The sequence below is a fragment of the Acomys minous genome (genome assembly GCF_964271855.1).
Source record: "Acomys minous genome assembly, chromosome: 7".
NCBI lineage: Eukaryota > Metazoa > Chordata > Mammalia > Rodentia > Muridae > Acomys > Acomys minous.
The window spans coordinates 72,240,636-72,257,403 of NC_140488.1; the positions used below are offsets into that span (position 1 = coordinate 72,240,636).

At 43.8% G+C, this 16,768-nt stretch overlaps 1 protein-coding gene across 1 annotated transcript in view; it reads left to right on the forward strand.

The window, feature by feature from the left end:
* Positions 1–624: 624 nt before the first annotated feature.
* LOC311601210 (uncharacterized protein) overlaps positions 625–16,768 on the forward strand; it is a gene marked incomplete at its 5' end in the record, with an annotated part of 45,337 nt that continues 29,193 nt past the window's right edge. Inside the window, 5 exons of the mRNA XM_084788605.1 lie at positions 625–827; positions 6,921–7,002; positions 11,808–11,888; positions 13,683–13,758; positions 15,208–15,295. Coding sequence (XP_084644731.1) covers positions 625–827; positions 6,921–7,002; positions 11,808–11,888; positions 13,683–13,758; positions 15,208–15,295 — 530 coding nt within the window. The remainder of the gene's footprint in view (positions 828–6,920; positions 7,003–11,807; positions 11,889–13,682; positions 13,759–15,207; positions 15,296–16,768) is intronic.

Here is a 16,768-nt window from a genome sequence, read left to right on the forward strand (position 1 = left end):
CCAGGACAGCCAGGGCTACACAGAGAAATCCTGTCTCGAAAAACCAAAAAGGAGAAAAAAAAAAAAAAGACTTCTCTGTAATTTCTCAGTCTTTGTAACTTGGGCCCACAATTAAATCTACATTCATATATTTCCCTTCTTCCCAGAGGAGTGAGGGCATTTTTCCCCCTTCAGCATCTTTTGTGGCTCAGTTTGGCCTGGAATTTGCTATGTAGGTGAGGTTAAATCCATCATCTTCCAGTCTGTCTATTAAATGTTGAAAGTACAGGCACTAGTCCCATGGTCTGTCTTGTTTTCTTCCCCTTCCAAACAGTCGGAATATTAGGTATAACAGGAAACACTTCGAGGCATAGCAGAGCTCCAGAGAGGCAGTGAAGGCCAAGAATTGTAGAGTAGACCAGGAAGGGACACTTGAAAGTAAATTAGGAAGGATGGGGTGGGGGTGTATTGACGAGAGAATGAGCTGAGGAAGGGATGGGTGGCGTACGCAGGTATGAGCAGAGAATTGGGGAAGCAGGGCGAGCTAGGGACCTAAGTACTGGGCAAACGGTGGGCTGCTGTAGGTTGTAGAGGGGAGTTCCGAGGAAGGCGGAGGGCGGGGGGCGAGGGGGGGGAGCGTGGCGCATGCGTCGCAGCACACTGCAGCGCTCCAGCGCTTTTCGCTATCCGCGCAGTGGCTGCGAGTGTAGCTGCTTTCCTACCAGGTGTTCGCCGCCGTTAATTCAGGGCTGCTGCCACCTAGGCACGTCTCCGTCCCGCGGCTCTCTCCGCGCTCTCGGCACTACCAGCACTAAGAAGTTTTGGTACGACACTTGCTTCAGCAGGAGGTAAAGGGACGACGGAGGGCAAAAATATGACATGGAGGGCGGCAGAAGAAACTTGGGTCAGGAGATCCTTAATTTGTGCGTACTCCCCTTGGACAGAAGGGAAAACTGGAGGCCAGCACGAGCCCCAGCCCTTCAAAAGGATGTTGCGCATTTACTTAATATTGTGAAAGATTTTTTTTAGACTACCCTCTAATCGGATTTAAGACACCCGAGCATAACAGTTTTCCTTGTCAGTTCCTATTTAACACAAAACAAAAAACTTTCGCGTACTTCATTTGTTCTGGGTGTTTCTTAAGGTTGCGACTTTAGGGTTTAGGCTTCATCCGTGTCTCTTTTCCTTGGAGGTGTGGGTGTAGTTTGATACTGACATCAGCAGGCCTCGAACTCACGGCCATTCTCCTATTAAAACTGTGATTTCAGGAGTAAATCATAACTCCCGGCTCTGATTCAGTAGTTTGAGGTTGGAGGGTTTTTACTATACTGAAGGGAATCCGTGGACCCTGTAGCCTTTTCCTTAAGTTGCTGGCGGGTTCCATCTGGATTTGGGATATCACCCACCTACGTCGCCTCAGCCCCCCCCCCCCCATGCAATTCAGCTAGTTAACCTTGTTAGGGGAAGTAGCTAATGATGCCCTGTATACACTTGGGCACAACTTTGATGAGAAACACGTAAAGATATAGACGGCACGAATATATATATGTATATATACACACATATTATTTATTTATTTATATTGACAGACAGACATGCACACGCGCGCGCACACGCACACGGGAGGGGAAAGACCAGTGTGCTTTGAGTGGATCGCAAATGAGGAGCCATAAACACCAAGTGGTGGCGCTAAAGTACTCTTGAGAAAGCCTGACGTGAGGGGAGGGGCTCCACTGGCGCGAGAGATCGTGGCCCCTTAGGCGAGGGTGGGGTTGAGAGGCGAAAAGCTTTAACCACGCATGCTCATTGCAAGTAAAGTGGTCTGCGCGGGAATCAAAGTGCGCATGCGTAAGCGGGAGCGCGCCGACCGTTTGGATTCAACATTAGGGATCGGGAAGTGCGCGTGCGTGTGGCCTTTGGCTTGGCTGGGAGGGCGGGAGGCGCGCAACGTTCTGGTAATTATGATTGCGAAATAGTGAGGGCTTCGGTATGTTTTCCTTCGCCCAAATCGCCATTTTAGGCTAGGAGTACCTGTAGAGAGGCAGTTCTACCATTGTAGTTGAAGGGATCAGCGTTAGGTGGAGGCTGCGGCTAAACCCACTGAAAAGCAGTCCAGAATCTTAGTCTCTCACTGGTCAGTCTGATAGTGGCTGTAAAAGGTTGCTACGGCAACGTGTTCCGTTTATAGTCCAACCACATTTTGACAAAAGCCTATGCGAAAGATTCCTGAATGATCCTAGCAGAGGCTCTCCAGACTCTCAATCCCACCAGAACAGCAGAACACAGCGACCACAGTGAAGTACGCTACCACTGTACATCTGCCTAAAACCCTTGGGTTTTTCTCGTCTACAGAATATAGCGGAGAGTATTTGGCTGTGTTTCTAAATCCTTGTTAAATTGATTGAAACCAAAATCTGGGCAAACGGCCTGAAACTCTTACACGAAGTGACACTGAAAAGTATAGGCAGTGGTGATAGGAAGGTGACGGAGGCTTCCGTGTCTCTGTAAAACTTTCTGCATAGTTTGGTCTGAGGTAAAGCAGGGAGGTTGCAGGTGGGTTGTTTGGTTTTTGGCTGCTGACAGGTGTGTTGTGCCTCTGAGGACTGCTAGTGAAAATATAGTTAATTGTTTAAAACTAATAATTTAGCATTCAGATCGAGGAAAAGGTGCAGAATTTTAAAATGAGATGTTTTCTATTAATTCTGCCAGTGATCCTTTGCTGTTCTTGTTTCTTCTCTGGGCCTGTTTATCTAAATTTATGTACAGGTCTGTAGAACTTACTAGCACAAGGTACCAGCCTAAAGGTTTAACATGATCCTTTAACTTCAGCTTATTTTGTAGTCTCCCACAAATAGACATTTTTAGTAAATTATTTGATCAAAGTCTTTAGTTCATTTTTGTTTATTTTATGTGGGTTCCTGACCAACTCAGGTTGGTCACTAGGCTTACGGCAGGCACCTTTGCCTACTGAGCCATCTTGTTCTATTTGTTTCCTTATTTCTTTATGAAGTTCCAGAATTAGAGTTATCTATTAAAGGTTTGAATAAATATTGGTCATAATTGCTTTCCAGGAGATAATGTCATACTTTGTATCTAGTCGTTTAGGTACTTAATTTCCCCCCATTTTTCTCACTTACCATGTAAAAGAATGACATAAAAATTATTTTGAAAATTGTATGTGTTTTTTGTTTGTAGACAGTCTTTCAAATATACGGCTGACATGACAATTGGTCATTTTGGTGAGGAGGATATAAACTATAATCCCCACGCTGCCCTCCTTCAGAACAAATGTATGCCACTATTCCCGGTTCTTGTTTGATTTTAATGAACTCATAGAGATAGTGGGTCCAGAAAAACCCTGGTCTCAGTGTAACCGCCAATAATATATTGTCATTTATTAGAGCAGGCCTAGGACTTTAGCTCAGCAGCTAAACGTGCTAAGTAGCTGGCTACCTGATCAAGCCTGTTGTCCACATGGTGGGGTGAGAGAGCCAACTCCGGAACTTTTGATCTCCACACGGACCTACACACACACACACACACACACACACACACACACACATGCACAGGCTCAAATAAACGCAACAACAATAATAAAAACCGTAGTCCTTGTTATTTAAAAATGGTGTGCAAGGGTGGGAATGTAGCTCAATTGACAGAGTACTTTCCTAGTATGAAGAAAGCCATGGGGTCAGTCCCCAGCACAGCATCAATCTGGTAGGGTGAGCTGGTTTCTAATCCTATCACTCAGGAAGTAAACAGAAGGATTAGGATGCCAGACCCTCCTCAGTTACATACTTAATTTGAGTACAGCCTGGACCACGTGTATCCCTTCCTTAAAAGAAAAATAATGTAGAAACCAAGCATGGCGGCAGATGCCAGTAATCCCAGCACTCAGGAGAACGGAGGAGGCAGGAGGATTGCTGTGAGTTGGCTACATAGCAAAAATCTTGCTTATCTGCAAGACCAAATGCTTAGAAGAGAATACTGTAAAGAACTGGTGACGTGCTTTTAAAATATACAAATAGAGCACTACTAAAAAGAGAAGAAAGGAGCCCATACAATTAAAAGTACCTTTTCCCTCAAAACAACAAAATCCCTTAGCAGAAAGCCCGTCATCCCTGAAGTTAACCCTGGCAACTGCTTAACTGACAATATTTTATTTTACTTTATTTTATTGGGTTTTCAAGACAGGGTTTCTCTGTGTAACAGCCCTGGCTGTCCTGCACTCGAGGCTGGCCTAGAACTCACAGCGATCCCCCTGCCTCTGCCTCCCAAGTGCTGGGATTAAAGGCTTGCGCCACCATCACCACCCAGCTTTTTCAATATCTTATTCTTAAACCATGATGGGGAAAGTATGTAAAGTTAATAAAAGCAGAGAGCCACTGCTCTAAGAGTTGTGCAGACGTCTAGCCACTGCACCTCCTGCTTTTGGAGCCTCTGGGTTAGGAGCGTTTTTTTAGAAAGCCTTGCCAGGACTGTGGGTGTGTACATCCTCCTCAACCTGTTACATTAACTATATGCAATTTGGTTGTGGAATGCATTTAAGATCCTGGCCACTGGTTATTCTGGATTATTTCATGTTTAAAGTCCTTTCCTCGAAGATGGAATTCTAATGAACAGTAACCACTTGAAAGTAATGCTTTGTTCTTTGGTACTGTTCCTTTCCCACCCCCTTTTGGGAGTTATTTACGCGGCTGGGGCTGCTGGAGCCTCTGGGGCTGCCTTCCAACTTGCTACGGAAGGGCATGATGAACGCGTCGTCTTCCTGCCTCCATCTCTTAAATGCTATTCTCATTTAATGCTGATTTAAAATGGGAGACTGGTTCGCCAGCAAACTGGTTTGCCCCAAAGATCCCTAGTACTTGCCCATCTTGTTGCCTCCAGCCCGCTCATCTCAGGGGAGTGGAAGGCTCAAGATCCATTTCCGGGTGACACCAAGACTACCGCAGCTGCCACCATGGCCTCTTGGGAAATGTAGTCTCCCTAGCCACACCCTACCCACCCCCCACCCCCGGTAGGGAGGAAGCTTCTTTTCCCGCGTGTTGGGCTTTGAGCGCGGGTGGCAGAAACGGAAGTGACGTTCTGCGGTGAGGCAGGGGCTTGGAGCTCACCCTCACTCCGCCCCCACCCCACCCCACCCCACCCCACCTCGAGCTGAGGCGGTCCTTGCAGCATTTCCTGCTGAGGCTGTGCCAGATGGTGGGACTTCGATCTTTTTACAGTGGTAATCTCTCCCTAAAAAGACTCTTACTATTTCCTAGGTTTTTTTGCTTTGGTTTTTTTTTTTTTTTTTTTTTTTTTTTTTCGTTTTTTGAGACCGAGTTTCTCTGTGTAGCCCTGGCTCTCCTGGACTCGGTTTGTAGACCGGGCTGGCTGCGAACTCACAGCGATCAGCCTGCCTCTGCCTCCAGAGTGCTGGCATTAAAGGCGTGCGCCACCACGCCCAGCTGTTGCCTAGTTTTGAAGAAGGGAGTGACAAGATCTTGGTTTATTCATTCTGGTTTTTAATGTACAGGTGATTAGGTGTTCGCAAACTTTGTGGAAAGGGTGGCGAGCAGTATTTCATTCCTGAAGTTGGTTTACTCCTAGTCCATACACTTTGCTTAATTACGTTTATTAGAAGCAGTGGTCTAATTTATTCCTATTCTATGTGTATGACGCATCTATTTTGCATTTAATAGGTGTTTTTTTTTCCGTTTTGTGTGTGTGAGGAGATAATTTCATGTGGTGTAAGATGACCGTTGAGTGTCTGATCCTCCTGCCTCTACTTCCAGTGCTGGGATTACCCATGGCACTGCTACATCTGGTATTTGTTTCTTTACATTCCACGTGTTCACTCGTGTGGCTCAGGCCGGTCTGGTGTTCCATATGTAATGCAGGCTGGCTGCCAGTTTGTGGGGATTGTGCAGCTCCAGACTCCCACTCCCAAGTACCAGGATTATAGACCTAGCAAACCGAATGAACACTTATCTATTTTATTTATTTATTTATTTATTTATTTATTTATTTTTGTCAGAGTAGGTTATAGATTTGGGGGTTTAAAGATGCCAGGTGAACCTCCTATAAAGCCATGTAGCCCCTGGGATCCCCATTTTGCAACTATTGTTTTCTGCTGTAACATAGCCATGTTCGTTTCCTAACATTTTTAAAAATTTTTTATTATTTATTCTTGTTACATCTCAATGGTTATCCCATCCCTTGTATCCTCCCATTTTCCCCTTACTCCCCTCCCCTCTCCTGAGGGGGGGGGATTACCTCCCCCTGTATATGCTCATAGGGTATCAAGTCTCTTCTCGGTAGGTTTCCTAACATTTTTGTCTCTAGCTGCTTTGGTAAAGTCTTTGCATTCCCCTATTTCATTCGCCAGGGATCGCTTTATCATTTTAGAAACTTATTAAGCAGCATATGGTAATCATGGCATTTCAAAGTTGAGGCAGGGGAATCACTGGGATTGAAGTAGCCCAAGATAAGGAGGAACACCTCCCCGCTGCCACCACACAGACAAGAAATTAGCTTCTCATTGCTTCTTAGAAGTTGTTGGGTTTTTGTTTGTTTTGTTGGTTTTTCAAGACAGGCTTTTCTCTGTGTAGCCTTGGCTGTCCTCGAACTCACAGCAATCCGCCTGCCTCTGCCTCCCAAGGGCTGGTGGGATTAAAGATTAAAGGTCTGTGCCACTACACCAGGCTGGGTTTTGTTTTTGTTTGCTTGTTTGTTTGTTTAACAGATGTTCTCAGTACTCCAGTTACTATATTGTCCTTCGGGATCTAGTTTTGAACACCCCGAGGTTGCTGAAACCCAGGAGCCTTGAGCTCCTGATTCCCCTGTCTCAGCCTCCAACATGCTAAATTTCCAGGTATGGATTACTTACTGGACCTGACAGCTAATTCTACTAATTTTTTTTAACCTTCACTTTATGTGTATGGGTGTTTTTCCTACAGGTGTGTGTGTACCATGTTCGTGAAGCCCCCGATGACACCTGGAGAATCTATGGGATCCCCTGGACCTGGAGTTGGAGTGACAGTAGGTGGGGAGCCACTATGGGTGTGGGGAAGAGAGCTCTATTTTGGTAGTCTGCCTAACAATCTGTTTTATATTGCTTCCCTGAAAAGTAAAAGAGCTCTCAGTCAGAGGCAAAGAAAGGTAAAGAACCCGTAAAACAAACTCTACCTCTGGTATAGCTTTGTGGGGTATCCAAGGCAAACATTAAAAACAAGGCCCCACCCTAATGGGGGCTGAGACTTTTGATCTGGGCTACACAGAGACACCCCGTCTCAGGAAATTAAAAAAAAAAAGTTTCTGTCTTAATCTGATTTGTCAGGGTGATGAGAAAGTTTCTTTTTCTTTCTTAAGTTTTTTGTCTTGTTTGTTTGTTTGTTTGTTTGTTTGAATGTATGAGTGGTCTATCTGCTTGTACACTTGCACGCCAGAAGAGGGCATCAGATCACATAGATGGTTGCGAGGCACCACGTGTTTGTCCGGAAGTAAACTCAGGACCTCTAGAAGAGCAGAATGTGCTCTTAACTGCTGAGCCATCTCTCCAGCCCCCTTTTTAATCCTCCTCTGCCCCCAGGCCCCCCCCCCCAACACACACAGGGTTTCTCTGTGTATCCTTGGCTGGTCCTGGACTCACTTTGTAGACCAGGCTGTCCTAGAATTCACAGGGATCTGCCTGCCTCTGCCTCCCAGAGTGCTGGGAAAAAAGGCGTGCGCCACCACTGCCCGCCTCTTCTTTTGATTCTGGTATTTTCCAGACTGAGATGATATTAGTTAGCATAACCATCATAACAACATAAGTTTAAATTAACCCAGGAAGCATTGGAGTAGCTTGAAAGCAACCAATTTGCTTTTGAAAGAATGGCTTCAGCTCTGCTGGTTGACCACCAGAAATAAGAGGAAACAAAGGTGTCATTCCAGGCTTTATTCCTTCTCTGCCTCCCAGACATTTCTAAGTACTCTCCTGGGTAAATGTGTCTACAACAGAAGTAAACATTGAAATGCCAATTGCTGTGGGATTAGCATTAGCATACTTTTGACATTTTAGTAATGGGCCATTGAGTTTGCCCTGTGGATAGTTTTCCTTGACTCAAATAGACAAATTAGAATAGAATACAAAGCCAGGTGGTTTCAGCTCTTTTCTTCTAGCTAGGCAGAGGCGTGTGGATCTCTGAGAACCAGTGCAATCTGGTTTGCAGACCCAAGAGAGGCTGGGGCTACACAAAGAAGCCCTTTGTTGAAAAAACCAAACAAAAAAACCACAGCAACAAAAAAGAAGAATCTGATTACCTCTCTCTTTGTTACCTTTAATTTAAATGGAAAGGCAGAAACCATGTCATTGTCACCTTTTTTCACTTTATTTCTCTTAGAAATAAAGGTTTATATTCATTGTTAGGTATGTATCCCTAACTATGTACTTAGGGATAAATAAAGGTTTAAAGCAGGCCAGTGGTGGCATGCGCCCGTAATCCCAGCATTCGGAATACAGAGCCAGGCGGATTTTTTTCTTTTTCTTCCCTCCCTCCCACCCCCAGACAGAGTTTCTCTGTGTAGCCTTGGCTGTCCTGGACTTGCTTTGTAGACCAGGCTGGCCTCGAATTCACAGCGATTCACCTGCCTCTGCCTCCCGACCTCCCAAGTGCTGGGATTAAAGGCATGCGCCGCTACCGTCCGGCTCAGGCGGATTTTTTTTTTTTTTTTTTTTTTTTGGAGTTGGAAGTCAGCTAAGGCTAACAGAGAAACCCTGTCTCCAAAAACATAAAAAAGAAAAAAAGGTTTGAGGATGGGCATGTTCACGGTATTGTTAGCAATAAATAGTGGAAAAATCTAATCATGAGTAGGGAATCTATTAAATTAAATTTGGTGTATTTGTACCAAACGCACTAAAAATAAAAACAGTCCTGTAGAGGCAGGCAGATCTTTAGGTACTCAAAGCCAGTCTGGTCTTGGTCTACATAGCAAATTTCAGTCTAGCCAAGACTACATTAGTGAGACCCAGTCTCAAAAAGTTGATTAATTAATATAGAAGAAACTCAAAGTAATAAAATTATTTTTCCCCCAGGTCAGGGTTTCTTTGTTGTAGTCTTGGCTATCCTGGACCCAGTTTGTAGACCAGGCTCAGGCTTGCCTCAAACTCGGGGGTCTGCTTGCCTCTACCTCCCTGAGTGCGGGGATTAAAGATGTGTACCACCATGCCAGCTTAATAAAATCAATGTTATAAAGGATTTACTAATAGGTTTCCTGAGGAGACATTCAATCATGAAAAGTAAAATTAGCTAAAACTCCACAAAGATAAGTAATTACCTAAGCAGGCCTGTTGGAGCGTGCATTTAGGATGCTAGAGTGTAAACATTTATTCACCAGGATTGACCAGCATTCAGATTCATTCTTATAACAAAAGAGACATCACTGGCTTAGAATCAGCCATTAGACCAATTCCCAGAGAGCGCGTCTCTAACTAGCAGCTCAAGAGGACAGTGCAAGATCACAGTCAGTGAGTGTTCATTCAGTCCAGGATTGCTATCCCCTCTTTGAGAGGGGTGGGGGACATTAAATCTGCCAGATGAGAAGATCACCCTGGGTAGCAGCTATGTGAAAAGAACAGCAGTGCTGTACTTAAATAATTCTGGCCAGCTGGACAGTGGTGGCGCATACCTTTAGTCCCAGCACTCACGAGGGCAGTGGACAGGATCTCTGAGTTCCAGGAGAGCCCGAACCAAACCAAAATGGTAATGATGATGACAACAGCAACAATTGTTATTGCTGTCACCATTGTTGTTGTTGTTATGGCACTATCTTTGCTGGGTAAATATCCCATCTGCCAAAGTGGCCGGACTGAATCTCCAGTAGAGACTTTTTAGATATTTATATTGTTTAAAGTGTAACCTGGTGCCCAGGACTTTAAAAAACTTTTTTAAGTATTACAATATATGTTGAATGCGTAAGCCTAAGATGTATATAAATTAGTAAAATCTTTTACTCAAGTCTGCGACTCTTGAGCATTAGATAGACCTAGACAGGCACTATTAAAGAGCTTTTTTATTTTATTTTAATTTGTGTACGTTGGTGTGAGGGTATCAGATCTTGGAGTTACAGACAGTTGTGAGCTGCCATGTGGTTGCTGAGAATTGAACCCTGGTCCTTTGGAAGAGTAGGCAGTGCTCTTAACCACTGAGCCATCTCTCCAGCCTGAGCTTTTCCTTTTTAATCTCAAAGTTGTGGAGTGTTTTTTGTTGTTTTTTTTTAAACAGGGTTTCTCGGTGTACCCTTGGCTGTATAGGACTCACTTTGTAGACCAGGCTGGCCTGGAACTCACAGAGATCCCCCTGCCTCTGCCTCCCTGAGTGCTGGGATTACAGGTGTGCACCACTAGGCCCTGCTGAGGATATTATTTCTATAATACAATAAGTAGAGGGTAAACCAGGCATGATGGTGCACGACTCTAATATCAGCACTCAGGGAGAAAAGGCAGGTGGATCACTGGTAATTCAAGGGCAGTATGGTCTACAAAGCAGTCCAGCACAAGGATAGCTAAGGATAAACAACCCCCCCCCCCCCCCCCCCGTCTCAAAAAACAAATTAGTATAAGTAAATAAGTATGTAAATAGATGGTAATCGGGCATGGTGGTCCATGCCTGTAATCCTAGCATCTGGGAAGTGGATGCAGCAGAATCAGGAATGTGGAGTCATCTTTGTTGTGTAGAGTTTAAGGCTAGCCTGGGTTACACCTAAAACCCTATTACAAAACAAAGAAAATGACTCAGATGAATATTTGATATAAGTGCATTATAGTAATTTAAGAAAAGAACTGTAAAATAATAAATATAGTTGAGGTAATTTTTATAGAATCAGAGCTCCTATTTATACTTTCACATGAAAGTAGGTGCTTTAATCCCAGCACTTGGGAGGCAGAGGCAGGCGGATTGCTGTGAGTTCGAGGCCAGCCTGGTCTACAAAGCCAGTCTAGGACAGCCAGGGCTATTACACAGAGAAACCCTGTCTCAAAAAAAAAAAAAAAAAGTAGTTGGAAAAATATAGCCCTTGTGAATGTTTTTTGACCAATAGATTGCTTTGTTTGTGTCCTTAATTGAGTTGTGTGTCTTTTTTGTCTCATTTTACAAGAGGTTGATAAGGCCTTATACACAATCAGCCTGAGACTCGAACCCTAGCCCAGATCATCAGTCTCTACTCCCACTGGCATGAGCTTGTATTGCTGTTTGGCAGTGTGGTACTAGGTACCTTAACTCAGGGCCCCGAAAGCCAGTGTGCACTCAGGTCCACAAATCTTTACTGTGAAGCATTTGTCTTATGATTTTTCAGTTTGCATCTGACTTAAGGCCCCATTAGTCTTCAATGCAGTGACCTTGACAGAAGTGGAGTAAATGGAGGTCGTGGCAGGACTTGGAAGCTGATTAAATTGGCTTGGAAAAGAGCTGGCGTGGAGCACGGAAGAAGGGAATGATACGCAAGTACAGGCATTTTTGCTTTGTTTTGTTTTTTGGTTTGGTTTGGTTTTGGTTTTTCGAGATGTGGTTTCTCTGTGTGGCTTTATCGGTCCTAGACTTGCTTTGTAGACCAACCTGGCCTCGAAGTCACAGGGATCTGCCTGCCACTGGCTCCCGAGTGCTGAGATTAAAGGCATGCGCCACCACCGCTGGCTAAGTACAGTCATTTTACAGACCACACTTTATACATAATGTTTATTTCCCTGTTAGGTCATGTCCACTTTCCTTCTCTCACTCTTGGCTCTGTCAAATAAACACATTAGAATAATTGGAAGTGGCAGCTGCCTGTGGCTACGCAGACCTTTTTCGTGTTAATAACAACTTTAGTTTCTCCAACAGAGGAGGATGCAAACTCTTCGAGCTGTCTGCTGTCCCTGTCCCCTGACGACCATTTATTCCTCACCGATGGTAATAAAGCTTGGGTGTTTCCTGGCTATTAGTAGACTAGAAAGCTGATAGTATGTGGCGGGTAGTGGGTGGCACTGAGCTTTAAGTTGAGAATTGCTTTCATCCCCTGGAGAAACAGGAAACCTAGCAGTTGCAGCTGATGCCACCAATACCTAATAAGTTAATAGCCTGGGTTTGGGGTCATTGCTGAGTTGCTAGATTTTGGGGTTACTTTTTATGCTAAGCAGCTGGAAACTATAAACATTTAAGCAATAGGATGCCTCCTTAGAACCATGGATACTCAGGGTTCTCTGGCTTTTCTTGTGACATCTCACCTAGTTATTCCCCCAGGTAGGAGACTACTCCCTTTTTTCTTGCTTTGTCTTGTTTTTGTTTTTTGAGACAGGATTTGTCTGTGTAGCCCTGAATGTGCTGGAACTTGCTTTGTGACCAGGCTGGTCTCAAACTTGCAGAGATCTACCTGCTTGCCCCTCCCAAGTCGTGGGGTTACAGGCCCGGTGAGACTAGCCACTTTTGCTAACAACAGCTGCTGTAGTTCACAACTACACAACTGGCACGGTGTTAGAATTATGCATGGCAGTGTTTGGCTAGAACCCAGTTTTGTGAATCACATACCATGTAATGATAACAAGATGAGGGTTTGGCACCTTCTAGCATTTCTCTCCTTGTTCTTTACTAAGGCTGACTTTGAACTTTGAGTCCTTTTGCCCCAGCCTTCTGTGTGCTCAACATAGCATACATATACCATCATATGGGATATTGGGTTGATTTGGTGAGGAATATGGATTTTTAGACTGCCTATTTGTCATCTCTGTGCATAGAAAGCTCACTGAGGAGTCAAATTTGTCCCCCATTCAAAGATAGGGCTAATGAAGCCTCAGAGGAAAGAACTGGATAAAATTAAGGTCTGAGTTAGAGTCCACATACACTTGACAGTTTGATACAGTTAATTGTTACCTCTCTACCCAAATTAATTTCTTATTTTACCATTTTATAGTGCTGGGAGTCAAATTCAGTCTTAGCTGTGCTTGGCAAGCAGTCTACCCCTGACCCCAGTCCTCTAGCCCTTAGAAGTTTTTTGTTTTTGTTTTTTAAGACAGGGTTTCTCTGTGTGGCCCTGGCTGTCCTGGAACTCACTTTGTAGACCAGCCTGGCCTCGAACTCAGAGATCTGCCTGCCTCTGCCTCCCTGAGTGCTAGGACTACAGATGTGTGCCACTATGCAGGCCACCATGCTGGACGTTTAGGTTTGGGTTTTTTTCCTTTCTTTTTTCTTTTCTTTTCTTTTCTTTCTTTTTTTTTCTTTGAGGCAGGATTGCTTTGTAGGCCATTATGTCCTCCTACACAGTCCTCCTGCCTCAGTCTCCAGAGTGCCTGTGCCACATTGCCTATTTGAAACTAACTTTACACATTAAAAACAAATGTGAAAGGAAGAGGGGATTTTCTGGGAAGAAGGAGTACAAGGAGCATAGATTGGGGATGAAGAGGTAATTGGATAATATGATCAAATACTCTATACATGTATGAAAGCATCAAAGGATAAGATTTTTTTTAAAAGAAAAATGGGTATGGTAAGAGTGAAAAATGTTGCTTTGAGTTATAAACATTAAATTTATTTATTCATTTACTTTTGTCAGGGAGTAAAGGAGCGTCTCAAACTACCCTTAAGATGGGAAGGGGAGTGGGGAGTCTGTGGTATGGATATATAGATCCCAAAGGAGGAAAAAGTAAAACTAAAACTGGATTTCAAACCTTGATTATTCATTCTTAATTTGTTTCTTTTCCCTATTGCCAGATGATGCTGTCAGAAATTATGCTGCTTTTGAAGAGAGAAGTTAAGCTCTTTTGGTCCGGTGACATTATTAAAGGATGTAATTTTTTGTTGTTGTTGTTTTGTCTTGTTTTGTTTTTCAAGATAGAGTTTTTCTGTGTACTAGTTCTACTTGTCCTGGACTTGCTTTGTAGACCAGGCTGGCCTCGAACTCACAGCAATCCCCCTGCCTCTGCCTCCCGAGTGCTGGGATCAAAGGCATGAGCCACCACGCCCAGCTAAGAATGTAGTTTTCAAATCATAATAAAATCTTGGTAAGTGCTGCAGTGGCTCTACTGGGCTTGCCTGGCTAATGAGAAGGTACAGGGAAGGTGGCCTTACTGGGCATCTAATAATTACTTCACATTTACCCATTATCTGAAGATAGATTGAAATATTCCAGCTATACTAAAGAATAAAGAACCTCACCTCCTGTTCTCACATTTCCAAGATGCTAGTTATGGTAATAGATTTAAATTCAATCTAGAGGTTAAATTTTTATCAGTTTAAAGATTATTATTGTGGGGATGGGGTTAGGATCTCAATATGCAGCCCATTGTGGTCCTTCTGCCTCAGCCTCCCTATCCTTGATAAAAGCCTGAACCACCAAACCTGGGTTATAACAGTTTCTGAGATCATACTTTCCTGACATTGGTAATTACCTTAATATATATATATATATATATATATATATATATATATATATATATATATATATAATAATATAAAAGATGATTACAGTCTGCAGAGATGGCTCAAAGGTTAAGAGCACTGGCTGTTCTTCCAAAGGTCTTGAGTTCAATTCCTAGCAACCACGTGGTGGCTCACAACCATGTATAATGAGATCTGGTACCTTCTTCTGGCCTTCAGGCACCCACACTGCCAAAGCACTGTATAAATAATAAATAAATCCTTTTTTTAAAAAAGACGATTACAGGAGCTGGGCATGGTGGCACACACCTTTAATCCTAGCACTCGGGAGGCAGAATCAGGCGGATTGATGTGAGTTCGAGGCCAGCCTAGTCTACAAAACAAGTCCAGGACAGCCAAGGCTACACAGAGAAACCCCTGTCTTGGGAGGGGGGAAAAAAAAGATTATTATAGGGGCTGGAGAGATGGCTCAGAGGTTAAGAGCACTGACTGCTCTTCCAGAGTTCTCGAGTTCAATTCCCAGCAGCCACATGGTAGCTCACAACCATATATAATGTGATCTGGTGCCCTCTTTTGGATTGCAGGCATACATGCAGGCAAACACTGTATACACAATTTTAAAAATATTTTTTTTTTTAGATTTATTTATTATTTGTACAGTATTCTGCCCATATGTGTGCCTGCACTCCAGAAGAGGACAGTGCTCTTAACTTCTGAGCCATTTCTCCCAATAGATCTTTTTTTAAAAAGGTTGTTATATATCTGATCCCTGTGGTGCTTGTTGAACACACAGATTGCTGGAAAATCAGAATTTTGTCATTGGTCAAGATTGACTTTAAGATCTGTCCCTTACTTATAGTGATGTTTCCTGCTCAGAGTCACCAGTACCCCGGGATGACTCCTTGTCTCCGTGGATGCCTTTGGGAAGAGGTCCTTGGAAAGCCTGGGTAAGTTGTCAGTACCTTGATTTGGTAACAAAAGGAAAGCGGTCACATGTGGCATTTCCAACCTTCTTCAATGATAGTATGTTCTTCGCTAGCTTCATCCATGTAGTTTTCATATCATAAAGGGAAAACTTCAATATCACATTTAGGATACATTATGTCTTTAGGATTTATCCTTTTGTCCTACCTCAGGAAAAGGGAAGTCCCATAAAGGTAGGGTTTTGTTAACACCTAATCACAGGTATTTCGTTTAAAGGATAAAAGATGGGGGCTGGAGAGATGGCTCAGAGGTTAAGAGCACTGCCTGCTCTTCCAGAGGTCCTGAGTTCAATTCCCAGCACCCACATGGTGGCTCACTGCTATCTTTAGTGAGATCTGGCGCCCTCTTCTGGCCTGCAGGTATAAAGCACTCATGCATTAAATAAATAAATAAATCTTAAACAAAAAGCAGAAGATGACTGGATTAAACCAAGCAGTGTCTCCTGTTGTTCACTATTCTTCCCACTGTCTTTTCAGTTTAGCTGTGTATTTTTTAATATGATCGGCTCCCTGCAGCCTGGAACTGTAGCCTCGCTTGGCTTGAAAGTTGGTAACTCCTGAGAGCTGAGATAAAGTATCCTAGAATGCCCATCTCTGCCAATGTCAACACCTGCCATTGCCTCTTTACAAAATGGTGGCTGACCCAGGTGAGTGGGAAGATCATAGATGGTGCCGGCAATATTTTTCGGCTAGATTATAAACAGCTTTTTTTCTCTTTTCTTGCTGCCTTCCTTTTTTTTTTTTTTTTTTTTTTTGTGGGTGCTGGGACTCAAACCCAGGCCTTTAGGCGTACCAAAGAATTGTTGGACCACTGATACCACTGACCTGTATCTCTGGCTCAGAGGAAGATAGGCTTGAAAAATGTTTTTGAGTTTGTCAGCTACTGTGTGTGAGTGGCCCTCAACAGAGAAGAGGGGACTCCTCAATGGTAAGGTAACACAGTGAGTAAGGTTAAGTAGGGAAATTGATGGTGACGTTGGCCTCACTTCCTGTCAGGGAGACTCTTAGAAATGCCATTGTTAAGCATAGGTCGTGTGACACAACGATATCCTTTCCAAATGGTTTGGGTAGACCACATGCTCCCAATCTGATCACCAGCCCCAGGAGCCAGAAGAGCTAAAATGGCTCCCAACGAAAGTAAGCTAGGTGGCAGATGCTCCTGTGTTGTCCTGCATTGGCTTTCTCTTGTGTTGGGGTGTAGCTAATGCTCATGTCTGTGCTCTGCCTCCAAGTCAGACTACCAGCCCCCAAGCTCCTGCTCAAAAACAAAAAAGGAACATAGGTCTGGAACTAGGATTATCTCAGAAGTAGAGCTGTGGCTTCTGTCCTAGTACCATGGGAGTGGATCAGACACTAAAAAATCTTATCTTTACAATAAAGTAAAGCAAGTAGGATCAGGGCTGAGAAATGGCTCGGGGGTTAAAAGCACTTGATGAT